The sequence below is a fragment of the Dreissena polymorpha genome, chromosome 5, assembly GCF_020536995.1.
Source record: "Dreissena polymorpha isolate Duluth1 chromosome 5, UMN_Dpol_1.0, whole genome shotgun sequence".
Classification (NCBI taxonomy): domain Eukaryota; kingdom Metazoa; phylum Mollusca; class Bivalvia; order Myida; family Dreissenidae; genus Dreissena; species Dreissena polymorpha.
In genome coordinates, this window is record NC_068359.1 from 97,269,369 (window position 1) to 97,290,674 (window position 21,306).

Consider the following 21,306-nt stretch of genomic DNA (forward strand, 5'->3'; position numbering starts at 1 on the left):
GAACAACATTTGAATTCGCTTACTCTAGTCAGTGTTACGGGCGTTTCCATTTGCAATAAATGCTAGTCAAACTTTTATTGTGTTGCTGTAATTGAATACAACATTGTTTCGTGAGCTTTGAGCATTTCATAAAAGAAGTGAAATAGCTTTCGGAAATTCTTCCCGAACATTTTTTTATAAAACCTAATTGTCGTTAACAACTAAAGTCATTTGTGCTTCTTACCGTTTACTGATATATATCTTATTGTTATGTGTATTCGTGTATATACCATTCAATAGCTATTATTCGACTATTGTGCGACAATCAAAACAGGTTGGTTACATGACTTCCTACTGATTACGTTTGGTGTCATACAAGGTCAGTAAATAATGACTCGCGATAAGGCATATACAATAACTACCCTGTATCACACTGTGCGAGGTTTGTAATGTTATCTTGCCGAATACCCTTCGTTCACAATCATCAACATTAAAGCACGAGGCCTATGAGATAAATTGGATTGTTATCATAAACGTCGCTTTGTTTACATCCGTAACGTCATTTATTATAACTAACCCAATAGGAAGAGCCTCCCACCTAATATGAAAATATACAGTCAGATAGTGACCTTCCTGAGCACATGAAAAAATAATTTTGTGTACCAGTTAAGATAAATATTTGTACGGTTAAATTTCGTATCTATAGATTGAATTGCGAGATGCATCACTAGGACGGAAACGCTAGTCCTCACATGACAAAAACAATGATTTCAATTGGGGTCTGTACCGCTTTGTAACGGCAAAGGTAAAGCGCTGAGACCAGTGTACATACTATATTTTAATAAGTATATTTGAAGTAAATGATACGATTATGTGTTTATGTCGATTTGTTTAAGATTATTTACACGGCCGTATCATACATTATTACAAAATCTTGAGGAATGCTTCGCTTCACCGAAACGATGAGGTTGAACATAACCAATTCGTTACTACCAATACATTTTAAACGAATTTGTTATAATGTCCTTAAATAGATTAGATACGGGTTTATCATAACTAGGACGAACATTTAAACGATCGTGCGTTTACTTCCTTATCCAGTCTTTTTGAATCTTTGAAGAGCAATAATGTTGCTATACAAACTAATGTCTGTGTGTTTACTGGCTATGGCATCAGTAAATGGTAAATATAAATAACGTTACGTATATGTGTATGTGTAATTACATGTATCTTATTTTGTAAAAATGCGTAAATTCAATATGTCTTAATTTTTATTATGACATCGCAATATGGTCGTGTTTATCTAAAATCAATATTTTGGCATATGGTATTTTTAAACAAATAAATGCTAAGTTTATTTAGTTGTTAAGATCCTTTATTATTTGTCTACAAGATTAACAATGTATCGTGTAACTTTTATTGCAAAGTTCATATATTAAATAACTAATGTTGTTTTGTTATAGCCCGGAAATTATAATTGATAGATCACGAAGAAAAAAATTTAATACATGTAAAGCATTTGTATAAGAAATTAGATATGATTTTAACTGTTTAAATTGTAATGGATTTAATGACAAATTCTATAACCATCTTTTATTTCAAAGTTAACATATTTTAACTCCAGCTATATAGCATAACCTAAATTGTATCATCACTTCCTTTATAAGTGGTACATGAATTACGGTCGTTTTCATCAAAAAGTCGCCCTGAAATTGTTGAATTTATGGACCATACATAAGTTAACGAATGGTAAATTAAGTCAGACTTAGTATTAGATGTAGTATTATATTACGCCTATCACCGACAAATCGCATATACTAGTTGTGTTTGTATTTTTATATACACAATAGTATTTAAAAAATACAAACTTTATCTTTATCTTATCTTTAAAATACAACTTGATTGTGCTATTATTATTTCAAGTTATGTTCCTTGTACAATATTGTGCGGGTACATTACGAATTTAAAAACACTCAAAAAACATTCAGACAACAGTTTAAAGTTACTACAATATTTGCGAAATTACATGTCGTGATGCAGGTAAAGTTGATGGTTTTTCAGGGCGGTACGAAAAAGAAAATGTTTTGGTTGTTTAATGTTGTTTCCCTGCAACCGGGTTTCAAGCACTATTTAAATTGATGGGACCCAACATATGCGAAGTTGTAATAAGATTTGATGTACACCTTACCGACAAAAATAAAAGAAACATCATTATAATTGGTAAACAGTGTTAGTTTTAATTAAACCGTGTTCATATGCCTTAATTGCATGCATATGGACTTAATCAAACTATTTACTAACAGTTCGAATTAATCAACTTAAGCGAAGAAATAATTACAATATAAACAATTACTGGAAGAAATTAAAATGTATATAATTGTGTAGAAAGCGGCATTTAACAAGTACGTCACTTAATAACGTCATAACCTCAAATGGAAAGTTGAATTTTAGTGTATCTCTAAAATACTTTCCAAATCATCTTACAATCCAAACGCTCAGTTTTATTTCGCAGCTTATTTTGTAAACATCTGTCGATATGCTACGAAAATACAGCGTCAAACGTCACGTCAAGTTAATAAGCATTGACTATACAAAACAACATCTCATTTTTGTAACTAGATAGATTGAAAAACAAAGTGCCTAAGGCATAACCAAAGCAACTAACAATGCATATTTTTCGCAGCAAAACTCATCACACATTGCTTTGGTAAGTTTAATGAAATATAATACATCCCGCGCGTTATGTTTCCTTTTTTAAACTAATCATTAAATTCAAAAGTGTCAAACTAAAAAAATGAGTACTTAGAATAAAATATTAACACATAAGATATTATTGTATTATGTCATCGACCTCTGAAAAACAATGACTTGGGCATGATAATCTACTTCACTCAGCTAAGAAATGAGAAATGTAAAACTTGTATCAAGTGTGTGTTTGTGTGTGTGCTCGTGTGCGTACGTGCGTGTGTCCTTGCGGAACAACTTGTTTTCGTCTTTTGTTTCACCTAGTTAAGTAGATTGAACATGTTTGGCACAATCTCTCTGAGACTTCGTCAAATTGTTTGTGTTGACACAATGAATGCCAAGTTCGAATCTTGGTAAAGTTGTTTTATACACTAGGTCATATTATCAAATATTGAAACTTATGCGGACCACTAGAAGCCACATTAATGACTCATTATTTGTGATACGTTTTTTTTTTATAAATTAATCTTAACAGTATCTAGGCCAATCATAAAAGCGGTTTATTCGAGGTCGAATACTAGGTGACATTGTGAAATCTTAAAATAAAACTTGATACCACTCTAGAAGCTACATTCATGACTAAATCTCGAACGACCTTTGCACACATATTTATCTTGACAATATCTAAGTTAAGTCTTAATCTGGGTCGATTGAAATCACAAACTAAGTGGATATTTAATGTCTTTGAGAAGAGTCCCCGCCCCCCCCCAAACAAAAAAACACACAAACTTGTTCATATTGTTATTGCTTGTAGCTTGTGAACACTATGTTGGGTACTTTCTGTCAAATGTTCAACGTTTTGTATGAAGAAAGGGCATGCCCAACATGCCAAATAATACACTTTTACTTGTTTAGAATTTGTAAACAAACGCCTCAAGCATGAAATGTTATTATTGATTCTTATACATATTATTGATCCAAAATGATTTTAAAATTGACACACCTATATTGCAAAAATAACAAGTAATTTTGTCACTTCTGTTTTGAGTGTGAACTTAATTACTAAATTGTTGAAATATGTTCTCTGCGTAACGGTGTGGGTGAGAAAAGCCATGCATACAAAATATATAAAGTGCATAATAATAACTCCATTAAAATATACATACAAATAAAATTTGTTAAAAATCAATTCCTCAAACAAACTCATTTTACTTTTTCTCATACAAAAGCAATATAATGAGAACATACAAACACATATTTCATAAAATATGAACAATAAATTTGTATATTGTAATTTCACACGTTTAAAAATGAAGTGCAGTGCGTAAGATTGTGTACTTTTAGCGTAGGTATTTTAAAATTTGTTCTTGTTGATCCGAAGTCTACAACATTTAGGCAGAGAGGTTTTAACTATTTTCAAAGTCAAAAAAGGAAAAAGAAATATTATCATCCTCATTCATAAGGCATATGTATGTCATGCGTTCAATCATGAAACAGTGACTTCAATACATGTACGTACAAGTTACAAAGTCGCAATGAAAAATACCTGTTTTTACTAAATACTGTCGTGCAAATAGCAACTTCCTTGTGCACGTCATTGCCGTTAAATTAGTTCCTCATTATATTAATTAAATGATTATTTTGAGTTTGAATTACCAAGATATCTGTGAATTTACACACATGCACTAATTGTGTTGTGTAAACTCACGAAAAAGGAAGTAAGCACATTTTGCGTTGTATCTGATCTGTATTGAAACGGTTGTCTTACAAATAAATGTAAGTAAACCGCTGTATCTATTTATGTCGCAGATTTTAATTAGGGAACCGTGTTTTAATAGGAATAGCACCAACCTTTTTGAAAAACGAATATCTAGAAACAGATAAAACTAACAGTTTTTAATACCGGAACTTCAAACAGAAATTGCTCAATTTGCTTTATCAAGTTGATACAGTTAAAGTTAACTTAATAATAAACGACGGCTATAAATACACCTTAAACAGTAAGAATTAGATTTTGGAAGGGAAAGAAAAAAAAGAGACTTGCAATGTGGTTGCACGAGGGTTTAGGCCTTCATTGGTGGCGTTTCTAAAGGTTAAGGACAAACATTATGTACGCGTCGTTTGACATTTATATTGTAGTTTTTTTTTAGTTTTTACTTTTCTGAAAACGTTTGCATCGATAAAGAAAGTTTAAATAGGTCGAGTTATGTAATTAACACATCGAAGAATAGGTAAATATCATATTATGCATATGCATACTTATTTTGGTCGGCGCGTGTCTGTATACGATAATAATGTATAATATTGCATTGTATATTAATTAAAGCGTAAAATATATCAAATGAAACTTAACATACAGGGTGCCCCGATAAATGAATATGTTTATGCAACTTATGTTTTATAAACTACAATAAAAAACGTAATTATGAGTATAGATGAGTATTATCAAATAAGGAGTGCTTCATTGCATTTTTTTAAATATAACTGAACCTCATCGCGGGCTTTACGAAAACAAGTATATAACAGATATTTATAAGAATTGTGGCAAACCACATATCCATTATATCATATGACTTGAAACCCATTTCTTAAGAATCACTTGTTCATACAAACACTACAGCAAGATTAATTTCTACCGCGTCTCGTAGGTACCTATGAAATATTTTTTATCACGACTTAAACAGTTATATAAAGTACTTTAATAACTATTGTGTTTGTTGATTTACTAAACACAACGACGAGATAGAAAATTTGCCGAATTCCTAAATAAAACTCGCTTGTCGGATATACGTTCGTTTTATGTTGATAAAATGACATAGCTAATGTTAATAAATTAAAATATGCTATTCGATCTTGCAAGTTCATTGAAAATGCCATTTTTAGCTCACGACAGAAATAATAAATAATGGATATGGATAATGGACAATGGACAAATGAACTTTCGAAAAAAACTTTCATCGTTCTAAAGTTAAAATAAATTTTTTTTTAAACCATGAGTATGTCAGTTCTCAAATAGAAATATAATGTTAAGTATTGAGGTTAAACTGTCAGAAACTGCTATCGTTTTGATATATCGATCTTCAACGGTCTTAACTTAAGAAACAATCCAAACTAAAACATCGAAATGCGCAAGCTCACATGTCGTTTCTTTTTTGATGTGTGCATGTTAAACCAATACAACAGCTATCGTTTGTTGTTGTCTACGCATTACAAAAATCCGACTGACGTTAGGACGGAAATAATGAAAGAAGGAGTGATGGATGGACAAAATAGAGAACGAATAAGGGAAAAGCTATATTCCCATCTGACCGTTTTGGCATGCATGTAAACACACTTATATTAATGGTGGCAACGCATTTCTTTAAAGGGACAAACAATTGAATTGACACCAGTCAAGTAAATTTCTGTATTCACATTATAATATATGCTAGCATTTATTCATAGGTTTTCATCATCTATTGTATCTGGGTGCATTTGCTCATAATACGATATTTACAACATTTTTTGCTCGCAAAATGGGAAAATTTACTTTAATATTAAAATGTATGCATTTTGTTCACAATATTCAAAAACACGTATTACACACAAGAACAAGCAGCTGCATTCGTGTTATGTGAGATTATAGATGTTATGATCATCAATGAATGTAATGATATATTAATTTATCATACCACCGCATTGATATCTGCCTGATATAACGTTGAAAGATATATTTTATATTATGGTCAACAGGAAGTTCTTATATCAGTAATGTGTGGAGGATGGTCATATTACTCGGAATCGACTATAAAGTAATCATTTTCAGTAAAATCGAATCAGATTTAACAAAACTAACAATTTGAAACCAAGATGTAATTTATTGAAAACACAAAATGCTACACAAACAGCAAAACACATTTTTTTTACAAATATTAAGCGCACGTGCTCATGACGTCGTTATTTACACGTCAAACGACAAAAGTCATATTCTTTCCCGCTTAAACTGCAGCTTTTAGCGATGTTTTCATTATTTCTTTAAAATCGGGGACGTAGAGGTATGATAAACAGAAGCACAGGTTACTGCCTTATCTTTTTGTAATATATTTTGCAATCGGCAAGCCTCGCCGTTATATGATACACAATACTTGTCTGATATATTACATAAAGATCAGACAGTAACCTGCTATTCTCTATATAAAACTTTTTTCATTTATCACCATTGCAGGTGCCATTGAATGGATCCAACAGCCGACCGATCGGAACGTTACCATAGGTGGTAACGTGACATTTCCATGTGAGATTAGATACAATAACCAGCTAGCTACGTGGTTAACGTGGCGTAAAGATGGCGCTGTAATTTTCTTCAATGGTGAAGTTTGGTTCGGGTTAGGGCTCAAGATGTCTAGCCGATATTCCGTCGACTACGCGGCATCTGGTAGAAACAACCTACGAATAACCAACGTACAGCCAGAAGATGAGTCCTACTTTACTTGTTTTATTGTCTTTTTTGGCAGTAAGGAAGTTAAATTAAATGTAAATGGTAAGTAAAATATATTATATATACAAATATAAAATATTTGTTGATATTGTGATGCAATTTTGAAGTGAAAGTTAAGTAAACACGATTCTGTTTTAACCTTCAATACAGCTGTGATGTGTCAGTTGACTCTATAAATATAATTCTAATTTATTTAAATTAATTACGTGTAATGACCATTTCAGCAAAACACATAGTTGTTTTTTGAATTTAACTTAAATAAAACGTATAAATCGATTTTTCATACAACATAATTATGTCAGCTAATTACTTTTGTAATATTGTAAACAGAACATGTGATAACATGGATAAAATCTACAGCTCTGAGTAGTGTCCATTGCAACTTCGTGTATCATACAGTTAAACTAAATGTGTCATATTTATTAACTAAAAACAGTTGTCCCCAGCTTTTATGATAGATTTTAAAGAAACGTAACTTTAAGAGATTGTTGTATGAGGAAATGTATTTCTGTGTCGATAACCATAATTATCTAATTTACTTAATTATTAATGTCTCTTTAATGTTAAATTTAAGCAAAGAAATTAATTCTGAAATAACAATAAACTATTATTTCGTTTACTTTAAAATCAATCAATACATAAAACACATATATGAATTAATAAATTAATCATTGTGTTTTAAGGAAATAAATATTGTTTACTTTTCTTACAAATAACTATATTAAATTAATATCTCATTTCAGTTCCACCTAATCAACCCACTTTTAGCATTAACTCAACGGAACCATTCGTCGAGAATTCTGTGATATTATTGAATTGTTCAACTGCCGGCGGTAGGCCGACGCCTACTATTCAGTGGTTTCGTAACAGACAACCCCTTAATAGTGCTATAGTCACATTGTCCAGTAAACCTATGGGTGTTATTTCTAGTCGATTGACAGTGACGTTGACACGAAATGATCACCGGGCTTATTATTCCTGTGTAGTTTTCAATGCCGCCAATCAGCATAATCCACATGTTAGTACGAAGATGTTAACTGTGAAATGTAAGTATAGTTGTTAAGTTCTTTCAAGTAAGAATCTTTTGCGGTTGTAATCTTCTCTTTTACGTTATTTATATAAACTTCATTAAATTATATTTTCAAAAGTCCGTTAGTTTATTCTGCATCCAAATGTAAGTATAGCTCCTCAAATTGCAACATTAAATTAAAAAAAAATATCATTTATCCTGAAAAGTACAAATTTACATCTAAACATTTACGAAGGCCACACATAGTTTTAGTTGTCGGGTTGCCTTTCAACTGACATTATAATATTAAAAAATGGCAAAAAATAATTGACAATATGTCATGACATGTTAAATACTTCAATCAAGTTAACACAATTTGATATTACTAGTAATTATGTTTCACAATTGTATCGTGACATAGTTCACGTCATATTTTAATCACATACTCGCCAAGCATACGTTTCACTGCGACATATTTCCCGTACAGCACTAAACTGAACTCTGGTGTGACAATCATGTGCATTGTGGACGCAACCCGCCGTATGAATCGCTTATCTGGTACAATAACAAAGTTCCTCGATCAGGCAGGAATTAATTTATTGGTGTTAAACTTATAAAAAGAAAACACAAATGACGCTAACATAATAATAAGTAAGAAATCAACAGGATTTTTTTATCATAAACAATTATAAAGTAAATATTTTACATCATTTAAGTCAAAGCTCCAGATTGGAGCCTTCAGAAAAAGCTCATACGGAATGATACTTCCAGGGTTATGTTCTCCACGTACGCTTATGTTTCAAAATAACATTATGAACATTATCAAGCGCGCCACGATTACATAATTTGATGAGTTCTATTTTATCTTTATAGTGTGTGACATTACAATGATTTGTTATATAAATTATTAAATACACCACTCACTATATGAGCACTGTTGAGTCGTTGAAGCCCTAGACTTTAACTGCAAGAAATTCGAGCCTAGTTGAGGATTACTTTCTTTTAAATTGTATTCTTGTTTTTAATGGCGCTATATAGTTCCCATTTTTAAAATATAAATAGTTTTTTATGTAATAATCAAAATGAAACTTTATGAAAGTCTAAAAATAACTATCTTTAAAACGTGCTCAGCTCTAAAATACTGTATTCAAAGACGACTAAGGCTGTTTGTTCATTTTTTTAAATTAGCAGTTTTGTGTTAATTAAATTGAACGAATGTTTCAGACCCGCCCAGTAATGCCACTATACAACCAGTAGCAGCTGTCAAGGAGCGTCAATCGTTGACCTTGACCTGTGACCTGAGCGATCCTGGGTATCCTGCGCCAGAATTCCGGTGGTGGCGGGCGGACACCCCGGGTAGCGTCATTCATAAGTCACCGAACCAGACGTTCACGATAAACCAAGCACGACTTGCGGATAACGGGAACTACACATGTCAGGCGAGCAATGATATTGGCGTTGGAGCACCAAGTGCTGTCACTGTGGAAGTAAACTGTGAGAAGCATACTTACTTTAATCATTTTTAGTTGATCGTGATTTCATCAAAATGTTAGTCGTATTGAATCATTATAAAGCCAGCTCTATGGAAATAACCAGTACTTAGCTTTTTATTTGCATTGAAAGCCTAAGGCTAATTGAGACATTATCGAGTCTCCTAGTCAAAATAAGTTAAGATCGTGCGCAAAGCGTCGTACAATCCTATATACACATTCGTTGTATTATTTTGGATATTATAATTGTGTTCTCTACTTCTTATAAAATTGAAATATTATATATCTCTGTGTTAAATAAATTACAGCTGCTGCAGTGTTTGTTGGATCGATTCCGCCTGATGGTTCGTTGACAGTTCCTATAACTCAGTCAAACGTCTTTTTAGAACATCGAATCGAGGGACGGCCAATACCTGTTGTGATATGGTTCAAAGATTCCGTGCATATCTCTTCGTTAACCAATCTGTATTCGGAAATAACTGAGAGCGATTACAATCAGTTTAAATACACCGTCACGACCAGAATCAGGTTCATTGGTAAGCCTCCTGATTCTTCTTTTCAAATCCTCATAGACTAACTCTTAAGTTAGTCAATGTGAATCATTTAATCATTCAAATCTTCTTTAGGTCCATTTTCATCCTGTTGTTAAAATGTGCTGTATAGCATTTAGATCTTGATAATTTTCAACATAATATAAATTATTATTATCGAACACGAAACTTTAATGCAGTAACCCTAAAGAAATGTGTTTATATGTGTAATTTGTTGGTCAGTTGAATTATGTACAAACAGATTTAAAGCTGAAAAAAATATAATTTTATGTTTTAAAGCAATGGGTGTACTAGACTTCTTTTGAAATTAACAAGAAGTACAACTAAGTTTGTTTCGCAAATTGAATTTTCTCCGGTATACTTCTAAATTGTGCATGTTAAGTTCCACTTACTCGGAATGAGAAAAAAAATCGCATTCGAGAATTGGGTATATAAAATGACATGTATCGCGACAAAGTGTGCATTTGCATTTATAGTCTTCTGTGTGAAGGACAATGTCACAAACAACAGGTTTGCTTATGTTTTTATGGGTTTTTGCGTGTCTTGAACATTTTAAATAAATCTTTAATTTGTATTCATGTTTGTTAACAGGTTCCGCTCGTGACCAGAACCGCCTACAGATTGATGACATCGGTAACTACACTTGTGTGGTGAGGTCCGCAGCAACGTCCAAACCACAGACGCGGAACATACGTCTCTCAGTTGAGTGTAGGAACCTAAATTTTCAATTTGAAGTCAAGCATCTTCATGATATGAAACTTGGATATATGTTATTGTCAATTATTCACAAAATACAGCATAAGGAACATAAGAACTTAACCCCTTGAAAGAATTACACAATGAGTCATATGTGACCATTCTTATGCTTGAGTAGGATTGCAGCTATTGTTCTAGCTAGAAAGCTTGATTACTTATGGGAAAATGGTGATTTTTCAGCTATACGCATCTTTTGTGTGTTACAGTCAAGCCGTTGATTAAGTCAAATGCGCGAGTGTCCGCTCAACTTGGGGAGAAGACGACCCTGACTTGCATAGTCAATGCAAACCCACCACCATTTTTCGTCTGGAGCCTAAACGGACAGGTTGGCCAATATTTAATTAAACCAGTGGTACTTTTCACTATTTTGAACAATGAGTCACTCGTTTTTGTTACATTTATTATCGGGAATACATTGCTAGTACATTAAAATTATTAAGTCATTTCGAAAAGTTCGGTATTGTTATTGATCTGTTTCATTTACAGTATCAATGAAAGAAACGTTAAATATGTGTTATTGTCAAATTTATCTAATAGTGCCACGGTTATTTTAGAGCTTAATATGTCTTTATAAAGAAAGTTCTTCAAATCTATATTTTTAATGCATTAAAATTATTGTTTAGAATAAATTGTTTGCTATGTTTTAGGTGCTTGCCAACACGTCTGGAAAAGTTCAATGGCAGGAGTCCACGGGAATTATAGCCGAGTACAGAGGCAACCTAGAAATACAGTTGGTTACCGCTGGGGATTTCGGACAGTACGACTGTCAAGTCACAAACAAAAAGGGGCAGACCACTGCGTCCGTTCAGTTGTCTATGAAATGTGAGAGCACTAAGTTAACTTTTAAATGCCATTACAAAATACCTTGATCAAATAAAAACGTGTTCTGAAACTGCATTGGACCTATATATGTATCATTCTAAAGTAAAACGCAGCATGTGTAACAATTTTAAAGTATCATTAGTAATAGTTGTAATCCGGATCTGCACATCTTTGGAAAAAACATCTGATCGGTAGAAATTAACGACGCTACACATGTTATTCACTTACGATAGTTTCAGACAATTCATATTGATATTTCTTTCATTTTAAAAAGAAATCTGCATTGTCTAAAGATTTGGAATTTATAAACATTAAGTTTGTATCAGACAATTTGAAATGAATCGTTTTCCTTTTCTGTAATACAAATCATTTGTATAATATTAATTAACATAACACAAATGCATAATTAATGTAAAAATAATGGTAATACAATTTTGTGTTCATATTATGTACGTTCTTTTAGTTTCTATATCTGAATTGGGCATGTATCAAACTTATGTCATGTTAAATGATACTATTTGAAGAGTTCTGTATCATTTAGCTTTTGCTCAAAGCTATATCATTTACTGAGAAATGCACACTCGCGCTATTTAATTCTACAATTATTCATTTACGGTAATCTGTCCGTATTGATGGATAATTGATACATCAAATTTGTTGTAAACGTGAGCTATTCATGGATTATACATTTAATACAGTACACCTGGAAGTGTTGTATTCAGTTTTGAGAAATCGACATATATGCAATACGTGTTTGATCAGCGATTTGGCTGTAAACTGGAAGATAAATTTACACGAGAAATCACCATGCGACTGGTCTTGTGTTGGCATCGGATAAAAGTGGTGACACAATATTAAATATGGGAAAAAAGATTACACAAATTAACATTGACAAATGTTGTTTATATTTTAGCACTTTTGAAACATAGATGACAAGACTAGTTAAAACACGTTTGCGTAATTTTTTTTTTTATTCAATATAATACATACCATGTATACATGTATATGATCATACAACATAGTGATTGTACAAAGCAATAAATTCAGACATGTTATACAAGATATGCATATTTATATATATTTTTTAAAGAGAAAAGAAAAGAACAACTGAAGAATAGTTATGAAAAATGATGAGTTGTATAAAGTCGGAAGAAAGAATACTGGACTTGTGTGTTTTGTTGAACATTCACAATGATCTTATAAGATTGAAAAAAATATATATATTTTAGAAAGATAAACTAACATTAGAGTGAATTGTATATAAGTGGACAAACATTATGAGATTTGTACATTGCGTAATTATTTCGATGTCAAACTAGAGTTACTTAAGTGTACAATAAAGCTAATACACGTTCAAAGTTTGAATTATATCTGTTAAGCCATTGATACATACCTTATCAAAAAAGCTTTATTTTAAATTAGCTTGGACGCCGACTTTGAGGACGGGACGATCAAAATAATATTCCTTAATCAAAAAGTGGAGAAATACTGTTTTGTTGAGATATGTTAATAAACATTTTATGATAAATAATTACATGTGCATGTGTGTTAATATAAGTGCCACAGTACTCTTTTAACTTTTAAAGAATGTGAAATTGTGTTTTCTGTTTTAGCGGAAATTTTCTATGAGGGCAACAGTACTGCATGGAAAGATGTCACGTGCAATATAGGAGAACCGCAGCTTAAATATAGTAACGGAGTTTTCGAGGTTAACGAGACATTGTCAAATAGCGATGACGTTTGGATTGGTTACATCTATGCAAAGGTTCCATTTTTACTATTGGGTATGACATATTTTTATATATTAGAATTGCATGCTTTAAGTGTACATACATATCATAAATTTAGTAGAATTGAGTTGAATATGCATTTTAGTATTTCTTTTACAAAAGTCAATGAATAATACTATATGAAATTGATGGATACCGTATTCAAAGATTAATTGTCAATAATTTGATTGTTATACACGCACTTCAATGACGGATTAAGCTGTTACTGTTAAATATGTATACGATTAATAAATAGGTTGTGCAAGTCTGCAGAGCGAGAATGCAGAGTATGTAACATACATTGGTGATTGCTTCACAATCTGTAAAGGTGGAAAATTCGGAATTCAACGGAAAAGTAATAGGGTACAAATTAAATTATTTTCGTTAGTAATTCAAGCGCGTTTGCGTTTTTAACATGCGCATACAATATGCATAAAGAATTATTAAAAGACCGAAACAAAATTCATAAATGAACCTCAGCAAAGCAATCATGATCAATTACGCAAATACTAACAACAAGAACAAAAATAACAATATTAAAAGGATTACAATTGTTCATGCTTATTTTTGGTGTATTTAAGCCGTCAGGTTTGCTGTGCATCTGCGTCATGGGATCGTTGGACACAAATGAAATGAGTTGCAAAGTTGGAGACCCCAATAGCCTTTGCAATAACTGTTCGGAGATTTACACCCAAATAAACGGTAAGTGGTGTTATATCGTAAATAGTCATTTAGTTGTTAAGAACAAACTCTATTGCGGAACGAACGCGTTTGCATGTCATCCGTTATTTAAATTACTTAATTATTTTACTGACTAAGGTTTACTAATGGCACACGATAGTTTTAGAAAAAAGCTAATAACATGTTATTTTTATTAAAATGCTACCGTGAACTAAATGAAACGTCGTTCAATAAAAAACCGATATATATCTATGGGCATAATGATGTTATACGGACGAATGTTGTTGAACACTGATAAATAGAGAAGATAATTGTTATATCAACTTGTATCAAATAACAAGGAAAAAGATTTATCGCTAGCAAAAAAAAATCAAAGGTACTTGGGTTAAAAAAAAACCACAGTAACAAAATGCATTATGTGGTATCCACAGTGAACGCATCAAAAGTCGTTGTCTCTGGTAATAAACCCGATGGAGATTGTCTGACGTATTATTACCCGCATTTTGAGTGGCAACCATGTACAAGAACAGATAACATACCTTCCATGTGTAGCAATGCGACATATCCAGGTAGTATTTGGTTTGTTTTACCAAACTGTATGGTCTTCATGATTATACTTTACTTGTGATTTTATGACGAAATGTTGAATGTTTTGTTTTGATAACGGATGAAACCATTTATTAGCGGCGCCTACTATTTATAAAATAGTTCCGGAAATTTCGGACAGTTAAACGCACGAGGCACCACCCTGTAAACACTAGGTAGAAATGTAAACCATAATAGTATAGCTCAACAATTTGTACCAGGCAATAACTATAACGCATGAATTACGGATACGATGAATGTATCAGTTTCAGAAATTTAAGCAATTAAAATCAAAATTATTATAATAATAATGATAAGGCCCGATTTAACTCGTTCAAAACACTAACGAACACAAATGAGGGAAAATATGACAGAATCAAAGAGTATAAGCTATGCTTATGGTGTTCACAAGTGCCGAATTATTTTCATGATAGCCTAAACCAACATGTTTTACATTGTATATGCTATAAGTATGTCCGATTCTCGTTTCATGCATAAAGCAACTCGCATAAGAGCTGTAGTTTCTATTTTATATTGGTTATTAGAGCAATAACTAACACGTACAGATACACTACTTCTTTCATTGTGTGCATTTCGACCTTAGCTTCAATTTTATTATTTCAAAGTACTAAGGTATTGAACAAAACGTTATGTTTAAAAGTTAGTAATTGTGTTAAGATGTCATTTGTAAGCACATATTCATATTAGATTCAAATATTATTATTATTAACATTGTTTGTTCATATGGAGACCTTACAGCAACGGCTAGCATAGATAATCATGGGAGCGTTGAATGGTCGGTTGGGAATAAATTATGCTTGACAAATGGACGGCACCCATCATTTGAACGCAGCATAACAAATTCCGGCTTTGGTGACACTCAAAAACAATCTTACTGGACTGGACTTTTCAGAGAAAATATTCTGATAAAACTCTCTGTGAAAGGTTTGATAATTGATTAAGTAAAACTATTGACTTCAGAATAAGTATTTAAGTCAGTAACACATTAAGAGAGGAGATTTAAACGAATTTCATTTTGCAATGCAATCAGTTTATTTTAAGCATTAGGCATTTATGCATCCGTTTGTTAATCGAGCAATCACTATTGATTTTAACAGGTTGGAAGGTATTGCATTAAACAGATATTTGAAGTTTCTATTTGCTTAATTATATAATTTCTATGTTGTAGACTGCTTTACCCGATTTTCAACAGACAATTATGTTTATGCGAACAGAAAAAGCGTACTGCTTTGGATTGCAGACACTAATGTCACCAAAAGAGCGCTTTGTGTAACAGGTAAACACGGTGCCATGATTTGTGATATGTGAATATAATATAGTGTTTTTCACATTTGTATAAGTTATAAAACTATGTAAACCCGTTTTGTCTAATTCGTTTTAATATTCATAATCGCCGAACATGAGAAGAAAAAATAATTCCCAACAAGTTTGCATATTAATATATCAGGAAAACTATGTAGCTATACATTTATATTGAGTCGATTTACGTGTTATTATTGTATCGCCATAATAAGACATTTGTAACAAACGGTCTAATAAAATTTCGATGAACACACATTTGAAGGGTTTTGTTTTCTACGCGTCCATAACTTCATATCAAAAATGCTTAAAGACCAGAACAAGGACTACCCATAAGACATCATTTCTGTCAAGTTTTGAATTTCATTATTTTATATACGCGTTTTTATTTAAAATATAAAGCTGTGGACCATTTAGAATCAGTGCGTACTACAAGAATGATCATGAAACAGTATAATGCTAAAGAGAATGGTAGTATTTACGAATCCAATACTGACAGGAAATAATTATTTTTTGAATCTGAAAAGGATCTGACAGCACGTCTAGACACCCAGAAACGTCAAAGTATACCACAGAAGTAACACGCGCATATACCGCATCAACATATTTCGAGACCAGTGTGTTCCTACCCGAAGTAATTCCACCTGACGTTACATCTACAGATGGCTCTAACATCAGATTGCAAACGCCACAAATGTGCACGGAATTTGTTACGGACTATTCATATCCAACCATAATCGACGGCATCATTGAAGATAATAAGCACACAAACTCGGAAAGTATGTCTTTGTTTCGTAACTTACTGAACCGACACATTTTGCGTTTTAAAAGTACACCGTTAATTTAATTTCCAATGAAAATATCTTAATGTATACAGATAAAGATTGACATTGATTTCACTGAAAAGTATTAGGTTTGTATGAATTTAGTCAAGTTCATGTTGGAGAACGGTCGCTATAAATTGCATCTACGAATACGTAACTGTACACGTGGTATATAACTCGTATTAATTTTCGCTATACTTAAAATTCAATCACCAGATAATAACAAAAACATGATTATTTTACCGTTCCTTCATTTGGTCGGTATACTGTCCGCAAGACAAAACGATGTTTAAACATGTTTTGTTACGTATTTGGAAATAAGGTGAGTATTTTGATGGTTATTTTTAGAGACACATATCGTAGGAGTAGCGATCGGTGTTTCTGTCGGTTTCCTGCTGCTTGCTGGAGGAGCCGTAGGCATTGTTATGCTCAAAAGAAGGTATGCGTTACAAAACGGCAGCCGGTTTTGATAAAGGGAATTATACGTAACAAGCAAACGTATTATACGAAACTGCTATTGTCCTTTCTCTTTAACCCATTTATCATTTACCATTATATTACAATTAAGTGGTAAATCCTTACTATCAATATAGTTATTTCCCTTACTAAATTGAATGTTTAGTATTTTTTAAAGATTGATGTGAATTGAGATGCTATCTGGTCAAATGTTATAAGCACTTGTGTCTTTATAACCAAATCGTATTTCAGTATTATTTCGTTCCGTTAGACATGGTATCCGATCCAAATGCTATAGTTGCATTTACCGTTTTAGTGCAGACACCTCAGTTTTATCTATTGAGGTTTAATTTTGCATCATGTGTTTTGTCAAGCGTCTAAATTTGTGGCAATTATTCCCTTGACTCAAATAAGGGGCTATATATTAATGATTAGATCCATCGCCTGCTTATGGAAATGACGTTTTTCTTTGTTTATATTTGGTGTGCTTTAAATGTGTTCAAGTGTATTGAAGCGTGATAAGTGATTTAAATATGATTGAGTGTATTTCAGAGGAATATTGCATTGCAATCGGAAAGTAGGGAACAATACACCGTCAAAAGATGAAACTGCATTCAGAGAAAATATGACTTACGGTAAAGGCATTGCGGACAATGTGGCGAACCATACTTATTTTATCCTAGAGGAATGTGAGCAATCTATTAGCAACAACGCTGAGCATTGCAATGAATCCAATGAAGAAAATATGGAGGATAATTATAATACAATACATGAGACAGAAGAACCCTATGAACACGTGAAAGATGAGAGAGATGACTATGATCACACATCCTATGCCTTACCATCAGAGCATCATGCCAGAAAACCTGATAATGTATACAATAAACTCAAGATAGACCGACTAGGGGACAATGCCCGTGGACAGAGACACGGACAGAGCGTGGTCCAAAGTTCAGAAGACGACTACGATACAACGTTAGCAGTAGTGTCACATGGGATGGATGACGATAGTGACTACAATCATATACCACGCACTGATGATTATATCAAAGGCGATCAAGAGGGCAACTACGATGCCATTAATAATATGAAGTTCAAAGTCGCCCAATCAGACAGGTCTGACTATGAAAACGTTAACAAAGACCGAATAAAATAAGATTACCACAGACAACTTCAATAATATGTTCAAATATCGTTTCTTAAATATTATTCATTCTGTGTGTGTAGATATACTTGCATATCTTATATACTTGGATATGTTGCCTGTTGCAGCAGTCGGTTTGAAAACAAAATACGCGTTTTAAAGAATCATATATGTTTTATCGCACAACAAAGTCTATGCATGACCATTGGTTTATATAAGGTAACGGTAAAAAAATAATCAAAGCCTTGTAAGTAAAATCTTATTTTATGTTGTTGGTGGAGGTCAACGATTTTACAGAAACATTAATTTGAGACAACCGCGTTATTAAAGTTACTTTTTGCTGGGAGGGGATGGCAAAAAAACTCGTCCAAAGTTGATCACTTTGATCTCTTTCTCCCCGGTCAAATTTAAGCGAAATTCATGGCATTCATTTTAGCGTCAATACATTATTGACAGTTGAATCCGGTGCAAAATGAAAAGATCAACAAAGAGTGCGTCGTACTTATTAAGAGTGTTTCTTATTTATTCCAAACTGTTACAAAAGTGTGTGTTGCTTAACCTTAAGGGTTTTTAACCATTCTGAACGAGTTGTTTCGAACGGTGTTTACATGGTCGCCAGGATAATTGTGACTGTCAGTGGCCTTAGTTTCTGTGTGTTATCAGTTATTTCGCCAATACTTAGTTCTCTCCCTCGGCTTCAATGTTTCAAATAGTCATTTCGCCGTCTTCCACTCCAACACAAGTTACTTTGTTTTGAATGTTTTATGTTAAGCTCTGTATACAAAACAATATTCGTAAAAACAAATGAATTTACATTTTGTTTGAAATATGTCTTGCCCGCAGTAATTCTCCCCTTTCTGCCTTTTAGAAATACCGATCTATAAAATCGGCGCGGCAACTTTGAGAATAACTTTTTGAAAAAAATTATCGAATAAAATTGTCAACACTAAATTTATCCATACAGGGTGAAATTATTGTGTAAATTAATTTACACTCAATGGCAAAACAAAAAAAAGTTGTCAACAATATTAGTATCAAAAATCTGGACTTATGCCTTTTTTTAAATGAAAAGTATTTATAATTTAAATATTTTTTGTTTAAGACTTATATGTGAGTGTTACTACAATTTTAGAATAAAATATGCACACAGCCGATCGTTTCGTTATTTAATTGTCTGCCAACGTGTCTTACACATTTAAAGCTATCGCCAACAATATTGATATGCAATTTTCGAAAAGGTAAACGTTTACAATGTAAGTCAACATGCATCTAATGGTTTTTTTTCAGTGCGTTGTCTAGACAAATGTAAAGTTTCTGATGCAGTAGATATGAAACTAATTTTCCATTGTAACTGATTTGATTAAACAAACTAAGCACATGTCGAAAGTGGACGTTTTCAATAATTGTTTACTTTTGCAAATTTAACAAACAATACCAACTATGCAGTTATATTTTGCAAGTTTCAATATAAACGTTTACCCCGGGGAAGGCGTGGTTTGTTACTTAATGCAACTTTTATAATTGTTAAACTGTTAACGCAACAGGATGCGTTGATAAATCGCAAAATAGCATGTTCCAAACCAAATGTTCCTTACTGTTTGATTTTATCAGTAGAGGGATATATTTATGAACCGATTTTAGTAAAATAAAAAACATACATGTTTCCTCTTAGACCGAAAGCATAAAACGTTACCGGATGGGAATGTTTCACGAAAGAAATATAAGAGGGTGGTCAAAATGTTACAAAAGTTATCTTCACTTTTTTTCACGAGCACCAACATGGGAAGCTATTGATGTTTATCCTACAGCTAGAAGCTTTTATAGAACATAATTGGACCTTTAAATAAAAAAACCTATACGTTTATCTCACAGTTAATTTTAGAACATGTACATAGGGACTACTTTTTTGGCCTGTCAACCCTGGTTTAAGGTCAAATGTAGTTAAGAGTTGTAGACGATTAGACCAAAGAAGAAACAAAATGGATCCAACGGGGGATTGAACAAGGATCTTTCGCGTTGTAGCCTGACACTTGTACCGCGAGGTTAAAGTGCGCACCCGATTGCGTAACTGTTTGAATTCGCAAGACCATATTTTACTACACAGCTGACAAAATCACTTGATTGCGTCATTCAGGTCATTGGGTACGCAGTCGTTTAACGAGTTAACGAGTGTGTGTGTTTACAATGGATTAGTATAATATTATGAATGTGAATAACAGTGTTGGGATATAAAACTGGAATGAAACTGGTGAGACTGCATTTTCGATTTCGTTAACATGTCGAATGTATTCGAATAACGCGATGTTTTGTTGAGCAATTGATGGATAAATTTAAGAAGTGTCAGTGAATTGTTCTTTAACTTTTCGAAGGAAATCGATGTTGAATTAAAAGGTAATTTCTTTGATGAATAAGTCGTTCCTTTGTCAGACGATCAAATAATGTCTATCCACAAAGAATTGCCTAATTACATCCAGTGCTTTAAAATGGAAAAGATGGATGGTGATGGAGAAATGTGTCCAGAATTTTAATTCGTCATGGAAGCAGATTAAACATTACGAAAATAAACATGGTTATTACACAACTTCGGTATGTAAAACAATAACCAGTAAATGTTATACTTTTTTATGTCAGTAAGTAAAACGTTTGTAAAAAGAAGAGTTTTTTATATACAAAAATTAACAATATCGGCGGGGATAAATGCTGAATCATGCTTCACGTAGGTGTCGACACATGTTGTAAATTTCAAATGGCAGCCATT

The 21,306-nt window shown here is 32.6% G+C and overlaps 1 protein-coding gene across 1 annotated transcript; it reads left to right on the plus strand.

Annotated features, from left to right (window-relative positions):
* The first annotated feature begins 1,083 nt into the window (after positions 1 to 1,083).
* On the plus strand, positions 1,084 to 19,626 carry LOC127831702 (uncharacterized). Its single transcript, XM_052356730.1, has 17 exons — positions 1,084 to 1,161; positions 6,869 to 7,183; positions 7,885 to 8,187; positions 9,375 to 9,644; positions 9,949 to 10,176; positions 10,783 to 10,899; positions 11,154 to 11,272; positions 11,595 to 11,769; positions 13,383 to 13,553; positions 13,795 to 13,901; positions 14,120 to 14,240; positions 14,651 to 14,788; positions 15,555 to 15,749; positions 15,994 to 16,101; positions 16,652 to 16,903; positions 17,297 to 17,387; positions 17,957 to 19,626. The coding sequence occupies exons 1-17, from the start codon at positions 1,107 to 1,109 to the stop codon at positions 18,558 to 18,560; spliced, it is 3,369 nt and encodes a 1,122-aa protein (XP_052212690.1). The 5' UTR covers positions 1,084 to 1,106; the 3' UTR covers positions 18,561 to 19,626.
* The last annotated feature ends 1,680 nt before the right edge of the window (positions 19,627 to 21,306 follow it).

Coding starts and splice junctions, on each gene's coding strand:
- LOC127831702 (XM_052356730.1), top strand. CDS start 1,107: ATGTTGCTATACAAACTAATGTCTGTGTGTTTACTGGCTATGGCATCA. Junction 13,902..14,119: donor TTCAACGGAAAAGTAATAGG/GTACAAATTAAA, acceptor GGTGTATTTAAG/CCGTCAGGTTTGCTGTGCAT. Junction 16,102..16,651: donor AAGAGCGCTTTGTGTAACAG/GTAAACACGGTG, acceptor GAATCTGAAAAG/GATCTGACAGCACGTCTAGA.